Source organism: Urocitellus parryii, chromosome 8, assembly GCF_045843805.1.
Source record: "Urocitellus parryii isolate mUroPar1 chromosome 8, mUroPar1.hap1, whole genome shotgun sequence".
Lineage (NCBI taxonomy): Eukaryota > Metazoa > Chordata > Mammalia > Rodentia > Sciuridae > Urocitellus > Urocitellus parryii.
In genome coordinates this window covers 81,756,229-81,770,521 of record NC_135538.1, presented here as the reverse complement: position 1 = coordinate 81,770,521, position 14,293 = coordinate 81,756,229, and the positions used below count along the sequence as shown (strand labels likewise).

General features: G+C 32.9%; 1 protein-coding gene across 3 annotated transcripts in view; it reads left to right on the top strand.

Moving 5' to 3' along the window:
- Nucleotides 1-14,293, top strand: part of Senp6 (SUMO specific peptidase 6) — a 107,992-nt gene that overhangs the window by 82,444 nt on the left and 11,255 nt on the right. For all 3 annotated transcript variants that reach the window (XM_077801736.1, XM_077801737.1, XM_077801738.1), the window contains 5 exons: nucleotides 1,185-1,294; nucleotides 1,417-1,533; nucleotides 6,376-6,495; nucleotides 7,945-8,037; nucleotides 12,396-12,826. In XM_077801736.1, coding sequence (XP_077657862.1) covers nucleotides 1,185-1,294; nucleotides 1,417-1,533; nucleotides 6,376-6,495; nucleotides 7,945-8,037; nucleotides 12,396-12,826 — 871 coding nt within the window. The remainder of the gene's footprint in view (nucleotides 1-1,184; nucleotides 1,295-1,416; nucleotides 1,534-6,375; nucleotides 6,496-7,944; nucleotides 8,038-12,395; nucleotides 12,827-14,293) is intronic.

Below are 14,293 nucleotides of genomic sequence, written 5' to 3'. Positions count from 1 at the left end.
TTCATTCAAATCAATTATTTACCCTGAGTCTTAGGTTTGGAGGAATTTTGGTCATTTGTGTGTGGTTTTATGCTTTATATTTAATATATGCATACATGATTGAAAACTTGGGAAGGGAAGAATACATATTGTTTGACCTTGTCAATGTATATATCCAGTTATAGGAACTACTCATATAGTTAGGTAACTCTGAAGCCACATGAACCAAATGCCCTAGTATTATTATAACACTACCACAGCATCTAAAATTTTGCTGACTTAATTTATTGGGGCCAAATCTCTCAGCCTTTGTATATACACAGAAATTGACTGTCCAAACACCATCTTAGTGATAGTTGAGCAAGGTCTCACACAGTGGATTGGGATAAAAAGCAGGAGGAAGGGGAATCATCCTCCTCATTTTGCAGGGTTGGCTACAGGAGATAATGCTTTAGAGGAAGAAAAGAGTAGCAAAAGCCATAAGACAGCTGGAATGGACTTTATATTTCAATCGAAGGCTTCTTCCTCTAAGGAGCCTCTATTTCATTTAAATCTTGTAGAGGGTGAGAGCTTATTAAACTATGTTCCCTAAGCTTCTGCCCCACATATTATGGATTGCCAAGGCATTAAAAACATTGAACTTAGGTAGGCCTTCACTGCTAGAAGAAAACAAACCCACTTCTGTTTTTTTTTTAAAGGTTCTTTAAATCTTATACTACCATAATCTGATCTATTATGGATAGTAGAAATCTTATATTAATAAGATGCTGGAAAGTCATTATTAACATATTAGTATACTGTCTCTGTCTAGAAGCTAAAGATAAAAGAAAGTGACCCCCTACTCTTGCTCCTTTTTTTTCTGTGTTGAGAATTGAATCCTGGGCCTTTGCACATGTGAGGCAAATGCTTTAACACTGTGCTACATTCCAAGCCTTCTTTTTAAATTTTCTTGAGACGGTCTTACAGAGTTGCTCAGGCTAGCTTTGAACTTGTGGTTCTTCTGCCTCAGCCTCTCTAGTAGGTGATAATACAGCGGTGTGCTACCATGCCCAACCTGTTTATTGTTTTTAATACAGATCCAGACATACTATTCTAGTTTTTTATTTTTAATCATTTTTAATTAAAAACTTTCCGTGCCTTGCACTTGCTCTTATAGAAGATTTTTCCATTTGACTTTGAATTGATAATTTAATTTCTTTTACCAGGTATCATTTGAATCCAAAATACAGCTTAGAAACAAACAGGAATTCCAGTTTTTTGATGATGATGAAGAAACCGCAGAGAGCCATACCATCTTCATTGGACCTGTAGAAAAGTGAGAAATTTCTTTTACATTTGTAATGCTGTGAATTTCTCTTTCTTTTCTATTATAATTCAGTTATATACATTTGTAAAGCTTTGTTTATTTGCCTGTTTTTTTTTTTTTTTTAATTGCAGATTGATCGTGTATCCACCACCTCCAGCTAAGGGAGGCATCTCTGTTACTAATGAGGACCTGCACTGTCTAAGTGAAGGAGAATTTTTAAATGATGTTATTATAGACTTTTATTTGAAGTAAGTTAATTTTCTACTAACCTTTTAGCAAATTTTTAATAATATTTTGTATTGTGTATTTTTATTTTCTAAAGTCAGAGATTATATTGGTTTTAAATTTTACTTTTTGAGTAACATTTGGAAAGTTTTTGATCTGACTTTACCTGTGTTTTCACATTTTAAAACTGAGAATGGTGTCTAAAAGGATTGTGAGAATTTGGTGAAGTAATACATGTAAAGTAATAGAAAAAATGCAAATTCCCTTCAAAGATTGGTTGGAAAGGAAAAGAATGGAACAAGATTGACTCTGCAAATATTAATTTTGAACAAAGGAGACAGGAGTATCATTAAAGAAATGATGAGCAAAGAAAATTATCAGAGACATTATGTGATAATAAAGGAGTGATCCACCAGGAAAACATAGCAACTTTAAATGATATGTGCCATACAGTAGAGCTATACATGACATGAAGCAAAATTGACAGATCTCTGAGGAGGGAACAGATGAATTATGTTCTCTGAAAGGAAAAACTGCATTAGGTTTTAAATGCCTAACCTTGTAAGACCCCCTGAAACCTAACATATATTTAAGGACAGAGTTTAAAGAAAGTTCTTTGTTGCTAAATCAAAAGATGATATATCAGGCTGGGTTTGTAGTTCAGTGTTAGAGCACTGAAAAAAAAAGGGGGCGGAGAGTGTTTCTTCATACAAATGGCAAACAAGGATTTGAAAAGATGCTCACTTAACTTAATCCTTAGAAAATACAAATGAAACCATAATGTGATTATCACTGCAAACCCACTGGGTTGGCTACCATCCAAAAACAGCAAAAAGAAAATAACAAGGGTTGGTGAGAATATGAAGAAATTGGAACTGTTTTTCCCTCTTGGTAGTATTATAAAATGGTATAGCCACTACATAATGGAAGACAATGTGGAAGTTCTTCAGAAATTTAAAAATAAAATTGCCACATGATCTTACAACCTGAATCCTGCATAAAAATCCAAGAGAAGTGAAAGCATGGTCTTGAAAGGATATCTGTACACTCCTGTTCACAATAGCTAAGAGGTGGAAATCATTTAATGGTCCATAGATGGATAAATGGATAAGTAAAATATGACATTATACATATAATGGAATATTATTCTCAAAAAGAAGGAAATTGTAACTACAGTCTCAAGGATCGAATTTTGGGGCATTGTGTGAAAAATAAGTCACAGAAAGACAAATGCTGTATGATCACACTTATGAGATATCCAAAGTAATCAAATTCATAGAAACAGACAGTATAATTGATAGTTACCAGGTACTGGAGGAGGGAGAAAAAGAAACTGTTTATTGGATGTAGAGTTTCATTTTTGCCAAAATGGAATAATGCATACTTTAATTTGTAACCGTATTAATATACTGTACACTACTGAACTACTTAGTTAAAATAGTTAAAATGGTAAATTTTGTTTTTACTACAATTTAAGAAAATGTTATCTCAGTCCTGATTTATACTCTACTACTTGAACAAGTCAAGCTACTAAGAATAAGAAGCATGAAGTGAATGTATAGAACAACATTGCTATTGTTAAATGGAGTGTTCATGATTGTTGATTAGGTCAATTTGGTTGATAGGGCTATTAAGGTCATTTATCCCTACAGATTTTGTGCCAGGTTGTTCTGTCGCTTATGGAGAAGGGTTATTGAAATATCCCACGTTAATTATGCACTTGTCTTTCTTCTTTGAAATCTTCTATATCTGTTCTTGAAGCCACATGTATTTTGAAGGTCTGTTGTTAGGTACATATACAGTTATTTATATCTTGTAGAGTTTACACCTTTATCATTACAAAGTATCCCTCTTTCTCTCTGATAATCTTCCTTGTTTTTTTAAGAGCTTTGTTCAAAATGAATATAGCTCTTCCAGGTTCTTTTAATTTGCATTTGCATGGTGTACACATTTTCATCCCTTTACTTTTAATCTGGGTCTTTATATTTGTTTGTTTTTTAAAACATATAGTGGAATTTAAAAAATAGTTGAACTCCTGTATTTTGTTTATGTTCTGTTTTGTCTATTTCATACAGAAATAATTACACTTTTTAAGATATAATCATTATTATATTTCAGGAGTTTCCTCATATTTTAGTTAGGCTTTAAGACAGATTTCATATAGTTAAACTTAGTCTGCCTTCTCTGATACAAGCATAGTACTAATAAAAATTAAAATTAAAAATAATTATTTTTAAATAACCTATTGATATTTCTCTCATGACATTCTTAGAAGTGAAATTAAAAGGAAGCTTTACTATTAAAATGAATACGGGGCTGGGGATGTGGCTCAAGCGGTAGCGCGTTCGCCTGGCATGCGTGCGGCCCGGGTTCGATCCTCAGCACCACATACCAACAAAGATGTTGTCTCTGCCGAGAACTAGAAAATAAATATTAAAAAAAAAATGAATACGTCTTCATTCTTCTCTATTTCTAGCTCTACAAATTAGAAACAAACTTTTAAACAAAGTTTGCCAACTTTTCAAGAAGCAGGAAAACATGGCATCTGGGAAATGTTAATACGATGCAGAGAAAAAGGATTATTTTAATAAAAATACTTAGAAAATCACTTTCGTGTAGTTGTAGATTAACCTTAAAATCATTTTCAAATGTTAAAGTTAAATGTTATCTTGTTATAGATTTTGTACTTTTTGAGATAGCGTGAACTATTTGACCACAACAGTCAATATTAAAATGGCTTATGCACTGATGTGCATTAATGTACCCAAATGGAAGAAAAGGCCAAGAGTTTTTTTTTTTCCAGTAAACTTGGATTTTGTCTTTAATTATAAACTGAAACATAACTTCTTAGTAAAATCAATAATTATAATACATGTATATTTAAAACAACCAGAACTGTATTCACACAATTATTTATGGGTAGTTCAGAGTTAAAACTGAAAGACAAAACTAGTTTCTTTAAAAGACAACAATTTGTTTATATATGAAGTAGTTAGTTTTCTTTTAATCACAAATAACTTTACATTTTTTTTAGAGAGAGAATTTTTTAATATTTATTTTTCAGTTTTCGGCGGACACAACATCTTTATTTGTATGTGGTGCTGAGGATCGAACCCAGCTCCGCATGCATGCCAGGCGAGCACACTACCGCTTGAGCCACATCCCCAGCCCAACTTTACATTTTAAGTTGAATTATCTCTTTGTTTATTCAGTTCAGTTTTATAAAGTTTTTATAGAGTAGTCATTGTGATTTGGGCCAGCAAAAGTAAAATAGTTCCCCCTCTGTGGTTTAGCTCCTAAACTTAGAGCTAAGTTAGTACACATTGCTTTCTGAGTATATTATTGCAGAAATAATAATCAGTTTACTTTGTGTCAGAACTTATTGTTTTGTAGGAGCACACTGAGTTGCTTGAATGTAAGAAATATTTTACGTTATTTCCTTTTCATTAGAACTTGAGCTTTGGAATTATAAAAGTAAAAGGTTTCAAAACTGTGCCTGCCCTCTGAGAGAACACACCTCTTAAGCATTTGGTGTTTCTGTGTAAGACTTCACAAGGCAATTAGACTATCTTCACTTGAGTAAAATGAATGTGGCCATAGCTTGATTGCATAGCTCCTATGAGAAAGTTTAAAACAAATAAATTTATTATAACAATTTCCCTTTGCAACATAAAGGAGCATTTCAATTTGTTTTCATATAAATTTACAGAAAACTAAGGTAAGGAAAAATTAGAACCAGTAAAAGGTCACTTTAAAGAGACATTGTCGATAACCTCACCACTGCCAGGATTCTTTGTGTCTTTTATTTTCATAAAAAGTAGTATATAGTTGAGTCTTTAAGATTGATTAACTAAACTGTTTAAAATGAAATGAATAGTATTAAAATAATTATTGAACTACAGTCCACATACCCTGCAAATCACCCTTCTAAAGTCTGTAGTTCAGTTATTTTTTTTATTATATTTGAAAATTATAAAACTCTCACCGCAGTCAACATCTGAACATTCTCATTATCCAAAAGAGAAACCCCAGTACCTGTTAGTAGTTACTGCCTGTTTTTTTTTTTTTTCAACCTACCAAAGGCCTAAGGTAACCAACAGTCTTCTCTCTGTTAATGCATTTGCAATTCTGGAATTTTTATGTAAATGGGAGCATATAATATGTGGTTCTTAACAAGTAGTTTCTTTTACTTAGCATGCTTTTAAGGTTATTCTCTGTTGTCATGTGTATTACCACTTTGTTTCATTTTATTGTTGAATATTATTCCATATACATTTTATTTTTCCATTCATTATTTGATAGGCAATTCTGTCATTTACTTTTTTTTTTTTTTTGTACCAGGGATTGAATTCAGGGGCACGTAACCACTGAGCCACATTCCTCAGCCCTATTTTTTATTGTATTTAGAGACAGGGTCTCACTGAGTTGCTTAGCACCTCGCTTTTGCTGAGACTGGCGGTGAACTTATGATCCTCCTATCTCAGCCTCCTGAGCTGCTGGGATTATAGGCGTGTGCTACCGTGTCTGGTATCATTTACATTTTTGGACAATTTTTGAACAGCGCTGCTGCTGATGTTCATGCATAAATTTTGCGTGGACATATGCCTTCTTTACTCTTTGATTTAAAGTGTATCCTTAATTTTAAATTATTATATCTTTCAAGTCATAATATTACTCTAAAATACTATTTTTCATTATCCAAACATAATCTGGTCATTATCATTGTCCAAAAGTTTGCCAATAAGTTCGTTCATTTCTAAGGAATAGAGTTTAATGGTAGCTAAATAAATATTTTATTACTGCATGACTGGTTAATTTTAATATGAATTAAATTATTACATCGAAATTATTTTTGCTTAAAATAGATATTTGGTGCTTGAAAAACTGAAGAAAGAAGAAGCTGACCGAATTCATATATTCAGTTCTTTTTTCTATAAACGCCTTAATCAGAGAGAGAGGAGAAATCATGAAACAACCAATCTGTCGTAAGTCAGACTGAAAATATTTTAACAGATGTAATAAGATTCAATTTTAATTTTGTAAAAAAATCATTTAACAGTTATCAATCAGTATCCTTGGGAGTTTGATTCCAGATTTCCCCTACCCCACATGCAGATACCCATATCTGGAGATGATCAAGTATGTAAAATTGTGCAGTATTTGCATATAACCTATGGCACATCCTCTGTATACTTTAAATCATCTCTAATGATAATGTAATATGCTATTTATAGTCATTATATTCTTCAGGTGATAATGTCAAGGAAAAAAAATATATATATATATACATGTTCAGTATAGATGCAATTTTTCCCCAGAATATTTTCTGTCCTTGGTTGAATTCATGAATGTGGAATGGAGTGCCATTAGTATTTAAAAGAAAATAGAAATCTCTGCAATTTACTTGCTTATTTTCTAAATTGTACAGCCAGGAGAGGCATCAAATAGGTTTATTTTCATTTTTTACAGATTTGTGTTTAACTGCCTTAAAATAATCCTGCACTAATTCTAGGGTATAATTTTTCTTAAATTTCTTACTGAATCCATATCACTTATTACTATTACTAGTTTGTAAGATTAATGTAATCAATAATATTCTAATATCCCCAGAATACCTAGAATTTATAAATGTTATGGGTGTAATATCAAGAATAGTGCTTTCCAAATATGACTGAATTTTAAAAATTGCTTAGATGCAGATTGCTCTGTTTTACTCTAGCTCTTCCATCTATAATGTCTAAGAGAAACCTGTGAATCTGTACTTTAAATAAGTTATTTGGATGGTTCTTCATAGACAAGTTAACATCTGAGTTATTTTATTTATAATTCCTCTCCTTATAGTGATGGCATCCAGCTCTAATTCTTGACTGGTAATAGGTCAAATAGGTACACACAGGAGTTGTACATACTCATTTAACTGTTTAATGTCTTGAATTGATTGCTGCTGTGTATAATATAAATATTTTCTATTTTAACAATTCCTAATTTGCATTTTAGAGTTGTTGATAGTCATTGATTTTGACCTGTGCTCATAATCTATCCTGCTTCATCTAATGTCAGTTGATGCTGTTTTCCTGCTTTCTTCTCCTTAGTTACCATAAATCATGCTCTTATGCCTGCCCCTCACTGTATAGCTGCTAGTACCAGTTTTGCATAATAAGAAAAGTAGAGACAGAAGTCCAGGCAAGAGAATTATTGGAGCCCCTAGGCTATGCCAATAGGAATTAAATATCTCTTTCCTCCATATTCAATGATGGGCAGTTTCATGCCTTCATCATTTTATCTAAGATGTTCTATTTTCTTTTCCTAGCTTCTTAAACTGTCTTATACAATTTTTGAAGCTGTTATATGTGAATCTACATAATTTGTAAATCACTGCATATAAGCTAAAACATTGAGACAATTCAGAAGCTTATAGTTTATCTTTCTTACAGAATACAACAAAAACGGCATGGGAGAGTAAAAACATGGACCCGGCATGTAGATATTTTTGAGAAGGATTTTATTTTTGTACCCCTTAATGAAGCGTGAGTAAAAAATTTTTGTCAATGTGATGGTACTTTTTAAATATGTGTTTAGAATGTAAAGAATTCATCCATTTTAAAACCACATTTTGAAACTTGTCATAAGTATTGAATATGCCTGTTTTATAAAAATTAATGCAGTTTCCCAGGTACTGAATTTTGTTTAAAAAAAAAAAGATAGATACCTTTCTAATATTTTTTATAGATCAATGCAGAGTAAAGTCATTCAAACAAAAACAGTGATGCTTGTGGTAGAGAAAATGTTAACACCAAAGGATGTTTAGTTACATAGATGGATTTGAATATTTTAAAACACACATTTGCTTTTAACCAAAGAGGAAGGTGGTTGGATTAATGGCATTTGATCAAATTGAAAATCATGCTATTTGAAACAGTTTTCTAAGTAAATGGAGAAGCATAAGTACTTTGTATTATCATCCCTGTATATCTCCCTTGACCATAGAGGCATTGATATGTAAAATAGAATTTTAATACAATTCAGACTTCCAAGGTGGTGGTGGTTTGGTGTGTGAATGAATGAGTGAGTGAGTGAGTGAGTGAGTGAGTGTGTATGTGTGTGTGTGTGTGTGTGTGTGTGTGTGTGTGTGTTTTACTGTGGGTTTAACCCAGAGTCTTACATACTATGTAAGTGTTCTGTCACTAAACTACATCCTCAGCCCTTTTTAAATTTTATTTTGAGATAGTCTCCCTAAGTTGCCCAGACTGGTCTTGAATATAATCCTCCTGTCTCAGATTGAGTTTTTTTGTATTTCTCTCTTGCTCTCACTTTTGTTTTGTTTTGTTTTCCTATGCTTTTCAGCCAAAGACCACTGGAAATTTACCTGGAGTCAAATAACTTGGGAGAAATAAACCATCAGCAATTCTGTGGTCTCTCATTAAAAGAAAGTATAAGAGAATTTGGGCTTTGGTTTGGGGGAGAGTCTGAGGTAGTTTTCTTGGGTAATGAAGTAGCATTCACTTATTTAGTAAAAGAGGGAGATGTTTGCTCTTTTGTGGATTGCACTGTAACCTAGCGTTCTCCCCTGCCTAGACAAATTATGGCCTTACTTTGTGTTATTTTTATCGTGGTTTGAGTAAACTTGACTGAGATTGTTTATGTTAATAAGCCTAGCTGTGCCAGTCTATCTTCTGAATATGCTTTGTTTTCCTTTTGTTTCTTTGAAAAACAGATTTAAAATCTGCTTTAGTGATATACACCTATATTCCCATCCTCTTAAGAGACTGAGGTAGGATGAACACAAGAGTTCAGGAATTTAAGGCCTGCTTGGGCAACAGTGTGAGATCATGTCTCTAAAACATGAATATATTAATTAACTAATTAAAATAAATTGTATTTTAGGGGCTTAAGATATACCTCAATGGTAGAGCAGTTGACTAGCATTTAAAAGGTCCTGAGTTAGATCCCTGTCACCCCCCAAAAAGAAAAATGTTTTAATTATGAGGCCTGTGTGCTCTACATCGTAGCCCAAGCAAAGACAGATAACCTAGGTCAGAACATATATATACGTATATATATATATATGTGTGTGTGTGTGTGTGTGTGTGTGTGTGTGTATATCCACACACACACATATATTTTAAGTTGTAATCTTATAACAAAATTTAAAACTAACTGAACATTAATTTCTTTATTCTCTCCAAGATAAATTTTCTTTAAATTTATTATGTAAGTAACACATGAGGTACTAGTAAGTAAGAAAGTTATTTGTGAGAAATGAATTATATATTTAAAATAGTAGTACAATTTGAGTCACATATAACTTAGGGACAGAGGCATATCCCTTTTAGTCACTATATCTGTGTATGGAAACTACTGTCAGTGCTTCTAATCTTCCTGGTGAGAGAAGAATGAGTAAAGATGAAGGGCCACTAAAGGATTTCATAAGAGGAATATACCTTTTATAGATGAAAAAAAAAAAAAAAGCCTATAAGTCACAAGGCCCCTGTTTTGTTTTTCAGAATGTTAATGCCACAGATATTTACTAATTAATATTAGATTGGCTATCACATTTGTCAACTGTTTTATTTTTCTGATTATGCTTATTTTTTTAAGTTTGTAAACTGTTAAAAACTGCTATAGTTATTGTCAAGGAATAAAGATTTGATATTTGGATATAGTTCAATTTAAGATAAGTGAAATTGCCTTGTTCAGCCTCTCTCCCATTGGTAATTTAAGGTTAATGTAGCTACTATTAAAATGGCTCATAAGCTGGGTGCAGTGGTATATGCCTGTCTATAATTCCAATGACTAGGGAAGCTGAGGCAAGAGGATCACAAGATCAAGGCCAAACTTAGCAACTTGGACCCTTTCTCAGATTTTTGTAAAGGGGATGGTGGTGGCTGGGAATGTAGCTCAGGGGTATAAAATGCCCCTTGATTCAGTTACTAATAGACAAAAAGCAAAATTTTTTTAACTAAAAAATAAAATGGTTTATAAAAGCATCCTTGGTTCTCTGAGATTATAAGTGATCATCTGATTCAGCTTTCTCCTTTCAGCAAAAAAGGATTATTTTCCATAGTTTTTAGGAGAGGCAACAGAAATCAAAGCTTATCTACATTGACAAAGTTAAGAAATGTTTAAAAAAATAAATAACAGGCTAAGATTATAGCTGTAGGTTGAACACCATGTTACACCATATTCATCAATTTTTCAAACACATTTTCAGCATATTAACATTCTAAAACTGAGATGTGCCCTATAGTCATCTGTGTCCTAGATTGAAATGAAAAAGTTGGTGTGTTCTTTCTACTGCCCTAGTCTTTATCTAAATCTATATTAAGAATTAATAATTAAGAACAGGGAAAAAAACATTCATCCATCTGGCATTTGATTTACTGATAATGAAGCAAGTCTTTATGACCTTTCTACTGGATCCTGTCAGGTGAAGACATAGTGCTGTTTCTTAGTACTAGCTTGGGATAATCTAGCATTTTGCAGGAATGAGAATGTGGAATAACTTTTTTCCATTCAGAGTACTTATTTTTTGATTCACCAAAATTTATCAAACACCCTATCAAATGAGAGCTATTGTGCTTATCTATTAAGTTCTCTAATATCTATCTATATAGACTGTTCATTATATCCCAACACATATCCCTTTCCCTACTAAATAATGTTTTTCAAAACAATTTGTTAGTTTAATGAATATGAGCCAGGAAGGTACAGTTTCTTACTTAGGATCTGTACTCTATGGTTGGGAGCTGTGATACCAGAATTCAGCAACATGCCAGCATCTACTTGATGGCTGGAATTCTTTACTAATGCTTGAAATTTTGTAACAATGACTAGAGTAGATACATTTCAATATAGCATGAAACAAAGGATTATTCATATACATATTTTCCTTCCTACTTATTAATAATAAAAGCAGACATGATAAAAAATTTTTTTAATGGACACAATAATGTTTATTTTTTAATATTTTCACTTTTTAGTTGTAGTTGGACATGATACCTTTATTTATTTATTTATTTTATGTGATGCTGAGGATGGAACCCAGGGCCTCGCACATGCTAGGCAAGTGCTCTACTGCTGAGCCACAACCCCAGCCCCTTGTTTGTTTATTTTTATGTGGTACTAAGGATCGAACCCAATGCCTCACGTATGAGAGGCAACCACTCTACCACTGAGCCACAACCCCAGCCTGATGAAAGGTTTTTAAAAGGAATTTTTCATTTTAAAAACAAGAAGCAGATCAGAAGATTCTTTAAAAGTGAATTCAGGGGCTGGGGCTATAGCTCAGCATTACAGAGCGTGCCTCATATATGCGAGGCACTGGGTTCAATCCTCAGCACCGCATAAAAATAAATAAAAATATTTTGTCCATGTACAACTAAAAAACAAATTAAAAAAAAAAGTGAATTCAGAGCCAGGCACAGTGACACATACCCGTAATCCCAGCAGCTCAGGAGGCTGAGATATAAGGATCGCAAGTTCAAAACCAGCCTCAGCAAATGCGAGGTGCTAAGGAACTCAGTGAGACCCTGTCTCTAAATAAAATACAAAATGGGGCTGGGCATGTGGCTCAGTGGTCAAGTGCCCCTGACTCCAGTCCTTGTTATACCCCTCAAAAAAAAAAAAAAAAATATATATATATATATATATATTAGGCTACATGGTTTTAATAAAAATTTGTGTTATTTTTGAATAGACATTGTATTGTTAACAGTGGTCATACATACACATGAAAACAGGTATAAATGATTTGAGAATTGAAAAAAATTAGCATTGTTACATTTGTTCACAAAAGCTTTAGAAAAAAACATTTAATTGGTATTTACTACCGAATATAATAAACTTTCCTAATAACATATTTAGTAGTTTCATTTGTTTTTTACAGCGCACACTGGTTTTTGGCTGTTGTGTGTTTCCCTGGTTTGGAAAAACCAAAGTATGAACCTAATCCTCATTACCATGAAAATGCAGTCATACAAAAAAGTTCAACTATAGAAGATAGTTGTATTTCTTCTCCTTCTGCCAGTGAAATGGACAGTTGTTCACAAAACTCTTCTGCCAAGCCTGTAATTAAGAAGATGCTAAATAAAAAACATTGCCTAGCTGTAACTGATTCAAGTGCTGGACAGGAAGAAAGTGACCCTTGTTATCGGAGAAACATATGCAGTGTGAAATGTAGTGTGAAAAAAATAAATCATACTGCAAGTGAAAATGAAGAATCCAATAAAGGAGAATCTGCATGCCAGAAAGTAGTTGATAGGACTAAAAATGAGAATGGCCTACAGAATGAATGTTTGAGTTCTGTGCATCATCCAGGTATGTATTCTGTGTTCTGAAAGAATAAAAGAATCCAGAATAGGACTTAAACAATCAGATTTTTAAAAGTCCGGTTTATTGATATATATTACACTTAGAATAACATTCACTCATTGTATCAGTATAGCTTGAGCTGTGTGATTGTATACTGTCATATAATCACTACTGCAACCAAAATTTAAAACCTTTTCATCACTCCAGAAAATCTCCTTGTGCTTCTTTAATAGTCATTCTCCTCCCTTTTCCTCTACAAGTGCAGTTTTGATATTGTAGAATAGGTTACTGTATCCCTAGTCTGAAATATTAAATGCTTCAAAATCTGAAACATTATACAACAAATGGAAAATTTCTATACCTGACCTTGTGATGGTTCTAGTTAAAATGCAGATATATTAAATGTTGTATAAAATTACCTTCAGGCTGTGTGTAATTCTGGTTCCAAACATTTCAGATAAGGGTTACTCAGCCTGTTCAAGGTTTTTATTTTTCCACTTATGAAATTTCTAGGAGATTTACTGTATTCAAAATAAACAGTAGTTGTATAGTCCTAGATCTATAAAGCTAATAAATTCATTATTCTCAATTTACAGACTGGTGAATTGAGTACAAGTGGCCAGAAGCAAAAATGAAAGCTTTAGCTGGGTGCATGCCTATGATCCCAGCAGCTCGGGAAGTTGTGGCAGGAGGATCATGAGTTCAAAGCCAGCCTCAGCAACTTTCAGGGGCTTAATGACTCAGTGAGACCCTGTCTAATAAAATATTTAAAAAGGGTTGGGATGTGGCTCAGGGATTAAGCACCCCTGGATTCAATCCCCAGTACCAAAAAAAAAAAAAAAGAAAGATTAAAGCTTTTCTCCTGTAAGCTATTGAAGCTTCATTCTTCATTCTTTACTATTTTAAATAGGAAGAGGGGCACCACTCCAACTTCTGCTTTTGTTTGTTTGTTAAAGTGCTAGGGATTAAACCTGGAAAGTTTGATCAAACATGCTAGGCAAGTCCTCTGCCACTGAGCTATACCCCCAACCCCAACTTCTACCTTTTTATTTCTCATCATCTCTAATAAATTGATTTTCTTCTCCTTGAGTTAGTTGCATATTTCCAGCTTCTCTCATAAGAATCTAAAAATTCTCTTTAAATTCTTAAATTTTGTATTAAGTCAGTTATATAATTTTCTTTCCAATGCACAAGAGTCCATTCTATATCTTAATTTAAACACTACAAAAAGTATACCTCTATCAACATATCACATGTTATCCCATAAATATATACAAATCTTTTTTTAGTCCTGGTGAACAAACCTAAGGCCTTATGCATGTGAGGAAAATGCTTTACTTTACCATTGAGCTACAAAAATGTGTAGAATCCTAAGAATATGTACAAGTGCTATGTATCAATTTTAAAAAGATTGGTAAGTCTGTTCCATAAAACCCATAATATGATATAGTGTGTGCCTTGCAGATTTATTAA